Source organism: Abramis brama, assembly GCF_963993115.1.
Source record: "Abramis brama genome assembly, chromosome: 17".
In the NCBI taxonomy this organism is placed as follows: Eukaryota; Metazoa; Chordata; class Actinopteri; order Cypriniformes; family Leuciscidae; genus Abramis; species Abramis brama.
Window position 1 is genome coordinate 3224390 of NC_139979.1, and position 17706 is coordinate 3242095.

General features: G+C 38.2%; 2 protein-coding genes across 2 annotated transcripts; both read right to left on the reverse strand.

Moving 5' to 3' along the window:
• Positions 1-1842: 1842 nt before the first annotated feature.
• On the reverse strand, positions 1843-8257 carry LOC311067244 (leukocyte elastase inhibitor-like). The gene is made up of 8 exons (XM_084088976.1): positions 8117-8257; positions 7629-7805; positions 5573-5644; positions 5253-5393; positions 5049-5166; positions 4707-4849; positions 4439-4606; positions 1843-4325 (listed from the first exon to the last, which is right to left on the reverse strand). Exons 2-8 carry the CDS (start codon positions 7794-7796, stop codon positions 3921-3923), a joined length of 1215 nt encoding a protein of 404 aa, XP_083945102.1. The 5' UTR covers positions 7797-7805; positions 8117-8257; the 3' UTR covers positions 1843-3920.
• A 4240-nt stretch (positions 8258-12497) lies between these two features.
• Positions 12498-15115, reverse strand: LOC311067859 (leukocyte elastase inhibitor-like). The gene is made up of 7 exons (XM_084090006.1): positions 15087-15115; positions 14679-14859; positions 13944-14105; positions 13740-13857; positions 13377-13519; positions 13122-13289; positions 12498-13009 (listed from the first exon to the last, which is right to left on the reverse strand). Exons 2-7 carry the CDS (start codon positions 14844-14846, stop codon positions 12605-12607), a joined length of 1164 nt encoding a protein of 387 aa, XP_083946132.1. The 5' UTR covers positions 14847-14859; positions 15087-15115; the 3' UTR covers positions 12498-12604.
• Positions 15116-17706: the final 2591 nt, after the last annotated feature.

The following is a 17706-nucleotide window of genomic DNA, read 5'->3' on the forward strand; positions in this document are numbered from 1 at the left end:
TTTTTATTGTAATTTTTTCATTGTAAACCGCTGTTACAAATTAACTGTGGTCAAACTGGTGCCAACGAAACTCAAAGAAAACCTTGTAACAAAAGCCTATATAGTCCATATAATGTGACAATAATGTTCAATCACATTCAAGACTAGTGTTGTTTTATAATTAATATGATCATTAATAATATATTTCATATGATAGCCTATTTTATAATTAAAATAAAGCTTAATTTCAGTTTAAGTTTAGTTATTTTGTTATGAGCTTTTGTCGATTTTATTCGGGTGCGTTTTTCCATTAAATTTAGCATTTTTTTATTTCATTTTTAGTAATTGATTAGCTGATCAAAATAAATGTATTAATAAACATTTCTTATTTTTAAGTTTTTCCGTCTAATATATATTTATTATTTCATCTATATTTTAACTACCCAAAGTAATTACATTTTTAGTTTTAGTTGAGAATAACAACACTTGTCAAGAGTTTAGAGTTTGTGTACACGCACACACACACACACACACACACAAAGATTTTTGAACAGAAATGATCACTGGAGTAAAAAAAAAAAGTGTGTCAACTAGCCCCAGTGTCCCCTATATGGCTGGAACGAATGGGTAAATTGTGGGATCCTGAGTGACGCTTATTCAACTTCAAATAAAAGCGTTTATACTTTTCATTTAAACAAAAAATAAAGACGCATTTGTGATTCTCAGACATTTGTTTTTTTGTTTTTTTTTTATCTATGCAGTGACTTTTTTTAAGTAAGACATTTTAAATGACCTTCTGGAACCACGGTATAGAGGACACTGGGGCTAGTTGTCACACTTTTTTTTTTTTTACTCCAGTGATCATTTCTGTTTAAAAATCTTTGTGTGTGTGTGTGTGTGTGTGTACACAAACTCTAAACTCTTGACAAGTGTTGTTATTCTTAACTAAAACTAAAAAATTAATTACTTTGGGTAGTTAAAATAAAGATGAAATAAAATATATATATTAGATGGAAAAACAAATAAGAAATGTTTATTCATATATTTATTTTGATAAACTAACCCACCCGAAAAAAAAAGAAACCACCCGAATAAAATCGACAAAAGCTCATGATAAAATAACTAAACTTAAACTAAAATTAAGCTTTATTTTAATTATAAAATAGGCTATAATATGATATATTAATAATAATAATGATAATAATAATTATAAAACAACACTATCTTGAATATGACATTATTATATGACGATAACATTATTACCCATATTGTCACATTATATGGACTATAGGCTTTTGTTACAAGGTCGTCTGATTCTAGATCATGGCACAAGTCTTAGATCAGATTCCTTTTAGTGTTGAGTTGATTTTTGAGTTTGGTTAATATTTAATTGTCAGTCTTTACTCATCTTTTTGTAACCATAGATCAGTTTGTGCAACTTTTTAGTGGCTTTTCATCAAAACATGACAATTAAGCTCAAAACTATACATGAAATGCAGTTCACAACAACAAGCCCCAATCTAAAGTATTCCCGAACTTCATTAAACTTCCTAAGTTTTTCAGCAACTTTTATACAGTAATATTATGAAACAGAATTCTCAAATTTAATGATAAAAATATAAAAGATATAATTTTAGCCAATACATTTTTTGATTAATATACATACATATACACCCTGATGTTACATTCATAAAAATAAACTTATTTTACTAATTAAAATGATAGTTTAATTTCCTCTTTCCATGTTTTTTCCCCTCAACACTCTTTTCAGAAACCAGTTTTCTTTGAGCTTCATTGGCACCAGAGTTTGACCACAGTTAATTTGTCACAGCGGTTTACAGTTAAAAATGACACAAAATCAGGTTTTATTGAAGAATTGTAAAGATTTATTTCATTTATGTTGGATATACTGTTACAGTGAATGCATACACATATGTAGCCTCAATAAATGATTCTGTAAACTGATAGATTTGATTACATGTACAGTAGCATGAAGAGACCCGTCCAAAAACACAGCCTGAAAGAGACTCAGGACAACTGCAATGCATTTCATTTCTTCAATCATAAACATGTTTCCTAGAACTCTCCTGGACTCATCATCCATGATTGCTGTCTGCTGTGTAACCTTGTTAACTCCATCTATAAGCCTGATTTATTCCGTCATTCATTGCTAAGTCTTGTATGTGTCACCTCTGCATTTCTGAGCGCTTCTTTGATTATCTATTCCATGGTTTTAAGCCTGTTGCCTGTTTTTCCGGATTTTTCCTGGTATCTATTTGGATTGTTTGCCTGTGTTTTGACCTTTTGCCTGTTTTGGATTACGTCTTTGGATTAGTGATGGGAGAAAAGCTTCGAATCAATTGAACCAATTGCTTTGCAAAATGATTCACTTTTTCAAAGCATTTGAAACGCCACTCGCTGGTGGTCAAAACAGTGTAAATGCAACAAAAATCACGTGACTTTGGCAGTTTAAAACAGGCGTCGAACCACTGATTCGCTTCATGAAGGAGTGTTTCGAAAGCTCACATCACTACTTTGGATTACCCTTTAATAAACTGCTTTTGGATCCTCAGCCTTTGCGTATCCGAGCAGTTTGTAACATTTATCATTGATATACTATTATAGTTTTTGGTAATATTTTCAATTAGATTTCCTTTTTATTATAGGCTATTTTGTTTTCATTTTAAAGTTTTCATAATTTTGTTGTGTACATTGTCATTTTTAATTATTTGAGTACTTCAACTTAAACTATTTTTTTTTTTTTTTTTTAAGTAACATTTATGGTTTTAGTTAACGATAATAACCCTGATCTAAAATGATTAGGATAGGAATTAATGTATTTCAAATAATTGTAATGCAGGTTCCACTTACTAATTTGTGTTTGAAGCAAAATCATTTTTGTAAAATTTTATATTATTAAAGCTACACTGTGTAACTTTTTAAGTTGATTCTTAGCAAAAAACACTTTGTTCTATCAAAAGTATATGTGCTCATTCATGTGTAATTACTTCCACCAATTAATAAAGTATTCTCGTAAGCGTAGAATCTGCCATTTAGAATACATACGAGCGAGTCGCTTGAATGGTGGTAGCCATGTTGCGCCTCCATCTTGAGAATACATTCGCCAAAGAGGGACATACCTGGAAATTCAAGCTTCGCCTTTCGTGTTTTACACTCAGTGGCACCGTGACGAATGCGAGGGGGAGATTACTCGCGACTGCCGGCAGATTTGAAAGACTGCTGAAGATGGAGGATCACGCCTATTTTCGAGGACATGTGGCAGAGTCGCCAAGGAAGCGAAAGAGAGAATTAAAACGTCAACGTGACTGGCAAATCAGCAAGACCAAAGTCAATATTGGAGTAACTTTTCCCAAATGGAAAGAGCTCATGAGGAGCAAAGATTTTAAAACGGACGCCGAAGTTGCCTGCTTTCTTCTCGGCAGGTAATTCAGCCTATTTGTGTAAATTCGAAGATTTATAGTTGCTTGTCTAACCATAGCATGGTTGTGCAGAACGGCAGAACGACCGCGTCAATGGTGAAAAAGTATTGTTTACCTTGTAACATAAATCTGTGCTGCGACGGATCACAGGTGATGAATAGTTTTAAAGGCGCAATTTTTGTGAAGTCGAACTGGAAGCCATGTTAATCTTGGAATAATACGGCCACCGTAGGAGTTAAAACGACCTCGGAATTGAAAGGAACAGAAACTAATATTCACTGGGTAGTCATATACAATTTCACCACTAGATGGGGGAAAATATCACACAGTGTAGCTTTAATTAAATAAGTCTTTCTCCTGCAAATTGCAAAAGATCTGTTGGCACATATACATTTTTCTTAAACTGTTTTGATTTGTAATAGTTGTCCCGAGTCTCTCCTACTCATTTTAACCAGATCATCACCTAAACTAGCTGGAAGCGTCTCATGCAGCAGGACTCACTCATGGAGAGCAGAAGCGTCCATAAAACAAAATGCTCTTGGTTGGATTGTGTCGGATGAAGAAAAGGAAAGGATGGTCTGCGTTGAAGACCTGCGGTTTGATATAACACATAAACGTCATGACGGCACCAGTGGCCGCAGCCGCTTCGGTTCCTTCCTCGTTGACTTCAACAAAGGCTTTATGGATCACCTTCGACACCACCAGGTCGTTGTTGGAAGACATGCCTGAAAGATTCACCTTCTGCATGTCGAAAACATCCTCCATTCCCATGTTGATCAGAAGACTCTTCATGTCGTAGGTTTCCTCCATCTTGAATCTGGGCAGAGACACTTCAACCTCTTGTTTACGCATGACTTCTGGTTTGGTCCATTCCATGAGCTTCTCGTAGGTCAGTGCCTTTTCAAGCTGGATAATAAGAGAGACATATCAGATGAATAGTTAAAATAGTCCAAATAAAAAACTGCTCCACAAGTAAACATCTGACTGGTCACGGCTGGCTAATTAAGCATTCAAATCACCTTCTGAAGGCCAGTGGTGTCGTCTTCCATCTCGTTAGGAAGGATGATCAACATACTGAGATTCTTCCCGACATACGGCAGCTCCAGAACCTGACTGTTGATCTCTGGGATGAAGGCCAGAGGAAAGTCCTCCTTTTGATACATCATCTTTACTGGTTCAGTTTGATTCTGCCAAACATCAATGGAAACACATTATAACCCCTCATATTTCATCATGACTGTTACAAATATTATTAAAATAATATTAAAAAAGAGCATTAAATCTCACCGTGTTCAGCTTAAACTGCCCATCTCTGGTGGCTTCCTTTGGGAATTTCATCTCCCAGTTTCCCTTGAAGTAGATGGCGTTCACCAAAACCAGTTTCGTCATCCCATCGATGGCTCCCTGTGGCACCAAGTCCTTGATCTTCTCTAAAATACAAATGGACATTGTTCACTTTGAGCAGTGATTTGAACTGGTTGGTTTGATATTGTTACTATAAAGCTCAACTCAAGAACCCATGAAGCCAAACATGGCCCTTGAAAAGACATTTTCGCTGAAACTAAAGTGCTGCAAAAAACATGAAATAACTTTTATTTGTATTGAGAATAAGTTTTTGCTGGATTTCACCTTGTGTTTTTGTCTCCACCCATTGGTTGATGTTGACACGAGCAGCCTCTGATTGGTTCATGAAGTCCACCTTCTCCAGTCCGGCTTCATAGTAGCTTTTTGCGTCATCGAGGAATTTCTGTAATACAGCAAACCGATTGAGGTGGAAGTGATATTAGAGTTGAGAACATTTCCAGAACCTCCAGTGAATAAACCGAGTCTTACCTCAACAAACTGGTAGGATTGCTCTCCGTAGAGGCGGTTGGCGAGACTCAACACATACGGGACTCCTGGTTTGTTCAGATCACTCATGAACTTGCTGAAGCTGGAATGAATTTGGTCCTCAGGTTTTTCCTCTGGACATTTCTGTTTGCATCAACAATATCAGATTTAATCAGTTGAATCAGACGAACCCAAAGGATACATGCATCTCTACAGTAAATACAGCTGTTCATGCAACAGAACCTGGACAGAATGTTAGCTAAAGTTCTGAGAACGTTCCCTGTTAACTGGGTTAGTGTTTGATGTAAATATTCATACGAAACCTTGAGTTCAGCAGGAGTCTGAGGATTCTGGGTTTGCTGCATCATTGGTGGTTCATTGTTAAAGCCCAGGACCTACACAGCATTGATATGGTAGAGTTAATAAAGATAACTTAAACATATATTGTGAATGCACTTCTCAAATGTTCATTTTTATAGTTTAAAATGTACTAGAAAAGAAAATTTTCTTGACTATCACGCACCACAGACGTAGGCTATAAGCTCCCACGGAGCAAGGCGGAAGACAACAAGAAGAATGATTAACGTTATGGATGAGACAGAGGGAGTTAGCGGTGTCGACATGACTGAGAATAGAGACATTCCTGATCACGCATGGCCATATATGAAAGAGATTATGTAATTGTCTGCGTTAAAAAGGATTCCTGGCGAATGCATTGCTAATTGTGTCAACCTAAAAAGCACAAAATGCTGGCTTTCAAGAATTCGCCGTTGAATTTAAGAAAGCACTTAAAGGTTGTGTTTGACAGATAATGCCCAGTTTTTGAAGCGATTCGCAGGGGTTCAGATTTAGGAGCGGCTAAGGATTTTTCCCAACAATTTTATTTCTCACTGTTTGTATCAGGGATGTTGCCACATGTTGCTGGTGCTGATGGCACACACATTAATATTCAGTCTTTAAGACAAATTGTTTAGGCCAGTGAATAGTCCATGTCGCCAATTTTAGCATGTACTGATTTAAAGAAATACATTTTTTTTAATTATGGAAATGTGTTCTCTGCTGTTCATTTCTCCAGTATTAAGCGGTCATCTGAAACCTGACAGGTTTAGTCAGATAGTTTCCATATGCTGTAGAACCGGTAAATCAGGTGAAGTGTAAATTATGCTTGCATTCTAATTTTCTTTCTGTTTGTACTTAAATAGAATTTACAGTATAACTCCATCAGCTTAGACTTTTCTCTGCTTGTGTATTATATGGTAGTTGCTCAGCCTGGATACATTCATTAGCTAACAAAATTAGATTTTTAAGTTCTTTTGTATTAAAGCATTAATAGGATATGAGGTCCAGTTACCAGCGCGACACTAAAACAGGTAGCAATGGCTACTTTTTACTTAAGTAGAGCCCTTTTTTTTTTTTACTTTACCTTGAGTGAAAAAGTGTAGTGTACTTCAACTTTCACCAGAGTCTTTTTAAACATGAGTATCTGTACTTTTGCTTGAGTGAAGGATGTGTGTACTTTTGCCATCTCTGGGTATACACTGTATAGGCTATCTAAATATAATGCTAAAACCAACAAACAACATGATTAGTTAAGCTTGAGAGCTGTAATAGTAAAAACGTGCTAAACGTTTACGATAGAGTCCCACATGTAATACTCAGCTGTGGGCGTTTACACTGAAGTCTCACAGCAGACACGCCCCTTCAAACAGAGCGTTCAAATCAGAGGCTAAAATCAGGGTAGGAAAAAGCACACAGGATTGAACTCAACACTTGCAATAAATAATGAGGAAGCATGAAAATGGTATGTGTGATGAATGTGATGTTTTAGAAACAGCAGAGCATGCATTTTTTAAATGTAATAAATATGATGATCAACAACCAGTAAATCTCATGGTTTGAGGGATTCTCAGTCATATAGGTCTGTTTTAACCTTTTTTTTTAAAGAATAAAGGATTAGAACATAGGATATAATGTATGGGAATCGTGATGCTTCTGCCCATCCTGGAAGATGAGGGGAAAGAGTGGAATCTGGAGGAGCTGAACATACAGCGCCAGCAGAGGGTGAGTGGGGCATTACATCCTCATATACAAAAAAAATAAAATAAATACAGATGCATCACCCATGTAGGCTATCCAGTAGGTGGCGGTAATACTCCTAAGGAGTGAGCGGCAAAATGCCTTTTCTTTATAAATTGACAATTTGTGGTGTAAAAATCATACTAACATCATAAGTGCACCCCAGGAAACATAAAAAAATAATAAAACAATGCAGTTCATGACCCCTTTAAAATCTAGAACGCACACACTCGTTGTGTCAACTTGCTTCCTGGTTCCTCTGTCTCAGTCTACTTTTACTTTTGTGTGAGTGTGTGAGATCACCTTAATCATCTGATCTGCAGTGTTTCCTCTTGCACCGAGCGACACCATGGCCAGAGCCGAGGAGATGCTGACAGGAGAGAAGAACACATTTCCTGATGCGTTTCCTCCGCTGATCTTCTTGAACAGGTTGAGGGAGAACTGTGTGTTTGCTGCAGTCAAAGACTCCATTTTCACAAGCTAGAAAGTAAGAGAGAGAGAGAGAGAGAGATATGATCAGCATAACAAATGTGAAAATAATTAAATCCCAATCACTGCATTGCTCAGTTCAGGTGTCATGTCATATAAAGAAAGAAACAGTCAAATAGTGCTTTATCTCTCAAATGACATCAGTTTTGTCAAAGTCAGAACAGTAGTTTAACTGTTTGCATCATTTTCACCGTTACACATACATAACTGAAGTGTACCAATCTGTTCTATTAGACCTGTTTACTCAGTACATTGTATTAAAGTACTTCTAACAAACAGAGAAGTGAAATAAAAAGCATTACCTAGAGTATTCAGCAGGAACGATGAAGTTTCTCTGTGTGTTGGAGGAAGCAGCAACCTTCCTGTCTCTCTCTTGTAACCAACACGGAAGTGACTTAAACTGCAATTCATCGACTGATAACTGCCACTAGAGACTAGAGACAACTGCTGCAAAAGAGAGTCAATCCCATCTGCTGTCTGTTAGCCATCACCTCAGCTAATACTCCTGTTATTGTCACTCGCACTGCATGTCACATGTATAGTATAGCCTTCTCTGTCAGCACGGAGGCCTACACATGTAATAAATGCAGGGAGATAGTCAGGCTAACGGAGAAGATTTCAGAACTAGAGACACGCATCCAAACATCAAACAGGTTCTCCCCACTCAGTGACGCACCCACTGAGAATCCTGTTGAAAAGTGCCCTAGTTATTGGCGATTTTATTACACGGAACGTGAAAATAGAGACACCAGCCACCATAGTCACATGTTTGCCAGGAGCCAGAGCGCCTGAAATCAAAGCAAATTTAAAAGTGCTGACTAATGTTAATCGTAAATTCTCTAAGATTATTATTCACGTCGGCACTAATGATGTGCAACTTCGCCAGTCGATGATCACTAAAATTAACATTGAAGAAATGTGTGAACTAGCAAGTGCGATAGCAGGAACTGTAATTTGCTCTGGACCCCTTCCCGTTCAGAGGAGTAATGAGATACTTAGTAGACTGTCCTCATTCAATGGCTGGCTGTCTAAGTGGTGTCCGCAAGATAACATAGGGTTCATAGACAATTGGAAAAGTTTTTGGGGCAGACCTGACATGTTGAAATGGTATTCATCCCACATAGTCTTAGAGTTTATCCTTGACGATCTGATTCTGGGGCCAAGTTCACAAGCACAATAACAGGGCAGACAGACTCATTATAGTTGTTGTGAATAGTAGGGTTAGTGGCTGGGGTGGGTTATTCGATTGTCAGCAGCACCCTAACTTGGGTTAAAGTTAAAGTTAAACCCAAAGTGTTATGAGCAGCAGCAATAGTGGCCACATAAACCTTCAGTGTAGAGGACAAGCTGCCAGTGTCCAGCCGCTCCTGTAAGAAAGCCAGAATTACAGTCAGGTCACAGTTATGCCAAGTTCACATTGCATGATTTTTGAAGTCGTCAGATCAATGTTCTTTTCGCACTGCGAAACTAGATAGTACCCCAGACTATCTGGGGTAGCTAACTAACCCTTTAATGCATTATGTGTGAGTTAAGAATATGCAGATTTCATGCTTTCTAGTCATAATAAATAAATAAAATAAAATGTAACGCATAGTATATATATAAAAAAAGAAAAGCCTTATTGCTGAGAACATTGTTTTCGGACATAATTTATTACTTTTATTAGCTATTGCATTTGGATGTATATATATTTAGACTTAATCAAAGACTATTTTCTGTCACAGTTTAGACTTAAACATGTTTGTAATCATTGTTGAATATTCTGGCTCAACTAACTGGTAATCCGTCTCCAATTTATCCTCTGATCTCACTCTGCCTCAGTGTATGTGTGTCTGTTACACTCTTGATGGTGTAACAAACAACATTGTTGTGTGCTTTTGACTGCATTAATGGATAAGAAATCTATTTCAATACGGCAATGCGCGAGCGCCCTGCTCCCGCGAACAGGACACTACAATGCAAGGGCTGGGTCTGCCTTCTCCATGGACAGTGCATGCAGGTTCACCACCTGGTCCCTGAAAGGAGTGGTTGAAACTTTGGGCACATATCCAGGCCGGGGTCTCAGGATGACGTGAGAGTTGGCCGGCCCGAATTCCAGGAATACTTCGTTGACCGAAAATGCCTGCAGGTCCTGCACCCTCTTAATGGATGTGAGCGCAGTCAGGAGTGCTGTCTTAAGAGACACGATCTTAATCTCTACTGACTTGCAAGGGCTCAAAATGTGCTCTCAGTTGGGCCGTTAAGACCAGAGAGAGGTCCCAAGAGGATGAGGCGTGGCCGGGGAGGATTTAATCTCCTGGCACTTCTCAGGAACCTGATGATCAAGTCAAGTTTCCCCAGAGACTTACCGTGTACTGCATCATGGATAGTTGCAACACACACTTTCAGGGTGGAGGGAGACAAGCTTCGCTCCAACCGGCCTTGCAAGAAAGAAAGCATGACATTGACAGGAAAAACACCAATCAATGAAGAGGTGCCACGTCAAAGTGTAAGCGATTTGTAGAGGGGGCTTTAGCTCAGTGATAGTGTCAGCTACCACTGGAGGTTGGCCACTTAAGTCCTCCGCGTCCCGTCCAGAGACCACACGTGGAGGTTCCAGAGGTCTGGACGTGGGTGCCACGTGGTACCCCGTTCCTGAGAGGCGACCGCATCCAGAAATGCTCGGACGGAGAGGCGTCTTTAAAAAAATGCTCGCCGTCCGCTTGCTCTTTTAGGGAAAAGTGCATTTTCACTGTCGAACCATCTAGGGCAGTGGTCCCCAACCTTTTTTGCGCCACGGACCGGTTTAATATCAGACAATATTTTCATGGACCGGCCTTTAAGGTGTGGCAGATAAATACGACAAAATAAAATGATACGGCCGGCATAAAAACTGGGGTATTTTTTTAATATAATAATAAATGTGAATCCAATGTGTAGGCCTACTCGCAACTTTATTAGCAGCGTCCTCGTAACATCGCGCCTAAAGACAACTGAGAAAACCTGAACACAAACAAAATGCCCCCCAAAAGAAAAAAATCTCCATGTTTTCGGGCTGTAACATGTAAGGGTGGCGCTGCCAATAAAGCACCTAAAAGCTGTCACAACGAACCGGCAAAATTAATGATTATGAATATGCAAAATATAGCGGGAGACATTTTAATTGTTTACAAATAAACCATTTTTTTTATGTCAGTGTCGGCTGGAAAGATGAAGTTGACGATGCTGACTCGCGATCTTCGCAGTAGTGAACGCGCCAGAGAGAAATGCACATATCATACGGATGACATAAGCAGAGAACAGTCAGTTTTCTTTCGTTTTGAATTGTTCTGTTTAAAAGTAGACATTTCAAGCTTTCTATATATGTCTCAGGTCTGTGAGGCAAGTAGGCTACCTTATACGCTGAGTTTCTGTGAATTTATGAGACCAGCTCCAGTTCACACGCCGGCGCCTCCGTGTCGTGATTATCTATTTTCTAATATATTTACTTCTTATTTATTAAATCCAGACAATTGGTTGATGAAACATTGATTAAAATTAAGATACAATTAATACAAAACTAAATTAAATTTAAAGACAGGCTTTGTGCTTTCTGTTTGAGGTCTCTGTGAAAGTTTTAAAGCAGTCTTTTAGTGCCGCTTTCAGAGCGCTCATGTCCGTAACGGAGAACTGTCCCATCTGTAACATTGTTTTTTTTTTTTGTGAAATACATTTCTAAATAAATGCGACTTATAGTCCAGTGCGACTTAGGCTACAGTATATGTGTTTTTTCTTCTTCATGGCGCATTTTTTGACTGATGCGACTTATAGTCCGGAAAATACGGTAAGTTATTTATTCTTTCTGTGCGGCCCAGTACCAAATGTCCGAACCGGTCCGCGGCCGGGGGGTTGGGGACCCCTGATCTAGGGGGACAGTTGCTGCACTTCTGTGCAAAGGAATACTCTTTTTAGATGTGCAACCTCCACTGAAACGCGCTGTCAATCCAACACTGAAACAGCTTCCCTCTTGTTCTGCAGATACTCGAACGAATGATTGTAGCAGAGTCAAACTTGTCCACTCGGCTCTGAAATCTCACTCGCCATTGTGCATTGGCTTGTTTTGTACCACTCAAAGGTAACTGGGCTCTCAGATGAGATCCCAATATGTCATTTCAGTCTGATGTAACATCGAACGTGACTGACTGAGGGTTTTTCACTGACTGATACCCTTCCATCATTAAACTGCCTATGGTTGTTTTTTTTAGCAACTTTTATACAGTAGTTTTATGAAACAGGAATCTCAAATGTTAAAAATATAAAAGAAAACATTTTAGCCAATAAAAGATTTAATTGAATGATACATATATATAACACCATACAGTATACACCCTGATTTGACATTCATAAAAATAACTTATTTTACTAATTAAAGTGTTAGTTTACTTTCCTCTTTCTGTGTTTCCCCCTTAACACCTTTTCAGAAACCAGTTTTCTTTAAGTTTCATTGGCACCAGTTTGACTACAGTTTATTTGTGACAGCTAGCGGTTTCTATTACATTACAATAAAAACTTTTTTTTAATTTGTTTAATTTATGTTTAATATACAGTTAATGCACACACATTATTTGACTTGTATAACAGAGACACATGTAGTGCAAGAAACAACACAAATGTTCTTGTAAACTGATAGATTTGATTGTAAATAGTAACATGAAGAGACCCATCCAAAACTTTCTCCTGTAAATTGCAATAGTTGTCCTGAGTCTCTCCTACTCATTTTAACCAAATCACCACCTAAACTAGCTGGAAGCGTCTCATGCAGCAGGACTCACTCATGGAGAGCAGAAGCGTCCGTAAAACAAAATGGTCTTGGTTGGATTGTGTCGGATGAAGAATAGGAAAGGATGGTCTGCATTGAAGACCAGCGGCATGATAAAACACTCTAGCCTCATGACGGCACCGGTGGCTGCAGCCGCTTCGGTTCCTTCCTCGTTGACTTCAACAAAGGCTTTATGGATCACCTTCGACACCACCAGGTCATTGTTGGAGGACACGCCTGAAAGATTCACCTTTTTCTCATCAAAAACATCCTCCATTCCCATGCTGATCAGAAGACTCTTCATGTCGTATGTTTCCTCCATCTTGAATCTGGGCAGAGACACTTCAACCTCTTCTTGACTCATGATTTCTGGTTTGGTCCATTCCATGAGCTTCTCGTAGGTCAGTGCCTTTTCAAGCTGGATAATAAGAGAGACATGTCAGAGAAATAGTTGAAATAGTCAAAATGAAAACTGCTCCACAAGTAAACATCTGACTGGTCACGGCTGGCTAATTAAGCATTCAAATCACCTTCTGAAGGCCAGTGGTGTCGTCTTCCATCTCGTTAGGAAGGATGATCAACATACTGAGATTATTCCCGACATATGTCAGCTCCAGAACCTGACTGTTGATCTCTGGGATGAAGGCCAGAGGAAACTGCGCCTTCTGATACATCATCTTCACTTGTTCAGTTTGATTCTGCCAAGCATCAATGGAAACACATTATAACCCCTCAGATTTCATCATGACTGTTAAAAATATTTTAAAAAGAGCATTAAATCCCACCTTGCTCAGCTTAAACTGCTCATCTCTGGTGGCTTCCTTTGGGAATTTCTTCTTCCAGTTTCCTTTGAAGTAGATGGCATTCACCAAAACCAGTTTCGTCATCTCATCGATGACTCCCTGTGGCATCAAGTCCTTGATCTTGTCTAAAATACAAATGGACATTGTTCACTTTGAGCAGTGATTTGAACTGGTTGGTTTGATATTGTTACTATAAAGCTCAACTCTAGAACCCATGAAGCCAAACATGGCCCTTGAAAAGACATTTCGCTGAAACTAAAGTGCTGCAAAAAACATGAAATAACTTTTATTTGTATGAGTTTAGAGTAAGTTTAAAATTGAGAATAAGTTTATGCTGGATTTCACCTTGTGTTTTTGTCTCCACCCATTGGTTGATGTTGACACGAGCAGCCTCTGATTGGTTCATGAAGTCCACCTTCTCCAGTCCGGCTTCATAGTAGCTTTTTGTGTCATCGAGGAATTTCTGTAATATAGCAAATCGATTGAGGTGGAAGTGATATTAGAGTTGAAAACATTTCCTGAACCTCCAGTGAATAAACCGAGTCTGACCTCAACAAACTGGTAGGATTGTTCTCCATAGAGGCGGTTGGCGAGACTCAACACATACGGGACTCCTGGTTTGTTCAGATCACTCATGAACTTTTTGAAGCTGGAATGAATTTGGTCCTCAGGTTTTTGTCCGGTTACTGGAGGATTGTTAAAGCCCAGGACCTACACAGCATTATTATGGTAGAATTAATAAAGATAACCTCACTATTTTGATAACTTCAATAGTGTGAATGCACTACTTAAATACCCATTAGAATAAAGAAAAAAAAAAGAAAAAAAAGTGCACTAGAAAAGAGTGATTATAATAGTTGGCATTTTACTGTTTATACAATGTTGGAACTCAAATGACACATATTGGGTCTCAGTCTGGAAATACAATTTCTTGTTTGTGAATGAACTTTTGTCTAACTGTTTAATGTTACATTTCTCTGAATGTAAGTTCTTGGAAATATAGAAACTTGGAATATAATCACTCTTAGAAGAAAAGGTTCTATATCTTAAAGGGTTCCATCAAGTGCTTCATATACAGAACCTTCCCATCATGGGATCATTTTATGGATCATTTTTAAAATCTGATTACATTTTTTGAATTAAACAGCTTGCAAACATTTTATTTCTAGGGAATAAAAATAACTCAAATTAAATTATTATACAATCATTTAAGGAATTTCTCTGCTCCCTCTGTCTCAGTCTACTCTCTCGTCACCCTCTTTAAAATATATTTTGTGAGATCACCTTAATCATCTGATCTGCTGTGTTTCCTCTTGCACCGAGCGACACCATGGCCAGAGCCGAGGAGATGCTGACAGGAGAGAAGAACACATTTCCTGATGCGTTTCCTCCGCTGATCTCCTTGAACAGGTTGAGGGAGAACTGTGTGTTTGCTGCAGTCAAAGGCTCCATTTTCACAAGCTAGAAAGTAAGAGAGAGAGAGAGAGATATGATCAGCATAACAAAGTGAAAATAATTAAATCCCAATCACAGCATTGCTCAGTTCAGTTGTCATTATATGCAAAGTAAGAAACAGTCAATCAGTGCTTTATCTCTCAAATGATATCAGTTTTCTTCAAATCAGAACAGTAGTTTAACAGTTTGCATCATTCTTCAAACAAACAGAGAAGTTAAATAAAAAGCATTACCTCAAGTATTCAGCAGGAACGATGAAGTTTCTCCGTGTGTCGGAGGTGAATGAATGATCTGCTGAGTGTCTTTCTTATAAACGATGCCTTGCTCTGAGTCTGAAGAGCCCATCCTCTAAACTAATCCCACCCTTCTGTAAAACTAAAGGCTTGTTTGACAGGTGAAACCCGTCGTTTTTATTGTCGAAAGGAATGTAGATCCGCGATCCACAGAAACAAAAGCAAATATTGGTGGCTAATTGTTGTCAATAACATGGATGCAACATCTGTAATTTCCTTTCATTTTTAGTTTTGTAATAGTCATATAACGGGGGCTGTTTACACCTGGGCACTTCATGCGTTTTCTCAGATCGGATAACTATCTGATTTATCAAAATGATTCCATTTACACCTGGTCACATAAATGTGTTTTTGTGAAACGGATTTAAATCCGATCTTCAATTCCCGCGCTGTATGCAGATTTAATGGAGTGCACGTCACCGAAAGCAACAGATATGAGCTGCATTTTATTGATCATCAGCTAAAATTTCAAAATCAAAGACCGCAATCGGCAACAGCCCTGGTAAGATAATTTCGTTTCTTAAGAATTTACTTTTAATGATGATGATTGTGTGATAAGCGTCTGCGACTTGATTTGCGATAGTTTGCACGTTTGCTTAATGAATAGATGCTCAGCTTCTCATCTGCGGTGAAGCGTGTTCCAGTAGCGTTGTCATATCTGGGTATAACATTGCATATAGCCTATAACACGCTTTCACACGTTTATTTTTTTTAGCATTTTTGGGAGGAGTACAATTTACATATGTGGTTTCAACAACCAGATGCATTTACACTTGTCCAGTTTCGTCTGGAATGCGGCCCAGACCACCTCCTGAAGTGGTTTGAGCGATCGGATTCAAATCCGTCTCGAATGCGTTTCGGAGGGCATTTACACCTGATCTTTTGAAGTGGCCAGGTGTAAACAGCCCATGAAGTAAATTCAAATTCAAATGTAGGCCTAGTAAATACTCAGACAGTAGGCTATGTGATTTCAGATGCAGCTACAGATTAAATCTCGGTCAGGAAACACAATTTTTCCGTTTGTGAAAGCATTTTTACATATATAATATGTTAATGCTATATACAGAGATGGGAAGTAACAAAGTACAAATACTCCGTTGCTGTACATAACATAAGTCGATTTTTCAGTAGCCTACTTCAAAACTTTTTTACTTTCGCTCTTATTTTTGAGACAAATAGGCTAGGCCTACTGTATCTGTACTTTCTATTTACAGTTCCAAACCTGGCTTATTACTTTAATTCTAATCTGTATTTGCTGACATGATCAATAGCCTACTATTTCTTGTCATTGAGCGCCTTTTTTTGTTGTTGTAATTTTTGACAAAAAATGTTGACCGACATTTTTGTCTGGTCTTTTTGTCAAGACTAGTTCTTTGTTTAGGCTTGGTTTGTAGGGAATTACAAACCTGTGCACATATATTCAAACGCACATAACTAGGCCTATAGAACCAATTCTTAATGCGCATGTGAACGCCATCATCAGCGTTTATCACAGGTTCGCGTTTAAAGTCTGTGTAGAGAGAATGGTGTCGTCTTAGCGGCCCCTAATTTAATAACAAATGATCGTTGCGACGGAAGCGAATCAATCAAAACTAACTTGGAAAATAACTTTATTAAAGAACCGCTATAAAGTCAAAACAATCTCTGTTACCATAAATTATATGTTTATCTCTGTAAAGCTGCTTTGAAACAATCTACATTGTTAAAAGCGCTATAATGAAGATGACTTGACTTTTTCAACAGAAAACATGACTCTGACATGACATGACCATTGGTGTATAATTTTTCTTGACTATCACGCACCACAGACGTAGGCTATAAGCTCCTACGGAGCAAGGCAGAAGACAAGAAGAATAGCTAACGTTATGGATGAGACAGAGGGAGTTAGCGGTGTCGACATGACTGAGAATAGAGACATGCCTGATCACACATGGCCATATATAAGAGAGATTATGTAATTGTCTGCATTAAAAAAGGATTCCTGGCGAATGCATTGCTAATTGTGCGAACCTAAAAAGCACAAAATGCTGGCTTTCAAGAATTCACCGTTGAATTTAAGAAAGCACTTAAAAGTTGTGTATGAGAGATAATGCCCAGTTTTTGAAGCGATTCGCAGGGATTCAGATTTAGGAGCGGCTAAGGATTTTTCCCAAAAATTTTATTTCTCAGTGTTTGTATCAGGGATGTTGCCACATGTTGCTGGTGCTGATGGCACACACATTAATATTCAGTCTTTAAGACAAATTGTTTAGGCCAGTGAATAGTCCTCCATGTCGCCAATTTTAGCATGTACTGATTTAAAGAAATACTTTTTCTTTTTTTATTATGGAAATGTGTTCTCTGCTGTTATTTTCTCCAGTATTAAGCGGTCATCTGAAACCTGACAGGTTAAGTCAGATAGTTTCCATATGCTGTAGAACCGGTAAATCAGGTGAAGTGTAAATTATGCTTGCATTATAATTTTCTTTCTGTTTGTACTTAAATTGTACTATAAATTTACAGTATAACTCCATCAGTTTAGACTTTTCTCTGCTTGTGTATTACATGGTAGTTGCTCAGCCTGG

Bases quoted from the DNA above. Each gene is read 5' to 3' on its own strand.
- LOC311067859 (XM_084090006.1), bottom strand. From the start codon at position 14,846: ATGGAGCCTTTGACTGCAGCAAACACACAGTTCTCCCTCAACCTGTTC. The intron at 13,858-13,943 runs GTCAGACTCGGT...GCTATATTACAG, and splicing joins AATCCTACCAGTTTGTTGAG to AAATTCCTCGATGACACAAA. The intron at 13,520-13,739 runs GTGAAATCCAGC...TTTGTATTTTAG, and splicing joins GGTGGAGACAAAAACACAAG to ACAAGATCAAGGACTTGATG.
- LOC311067244 (XM_084088976.1), bottom strand. From the start codon at position 7,796: ATGGAGTCTTTGACTGCAGCAAACACACAGTTCTCCCTCAACCTGTTC. The intron at 5,167-5,252 runs GTAAGACTCGGT...GCTGTATTACAG, and splicing joins AATCCTACCAGTTTGTTGAG to AAATTCCTCGATGACGCAAA. The intron at 4,850-5,048 runs GTGAAATCCAGC...TTTGTATTTTAG, and splicing joins GGTGGAGACAAAAACACAAG to AGAAGATCAAGGACTTGGTG.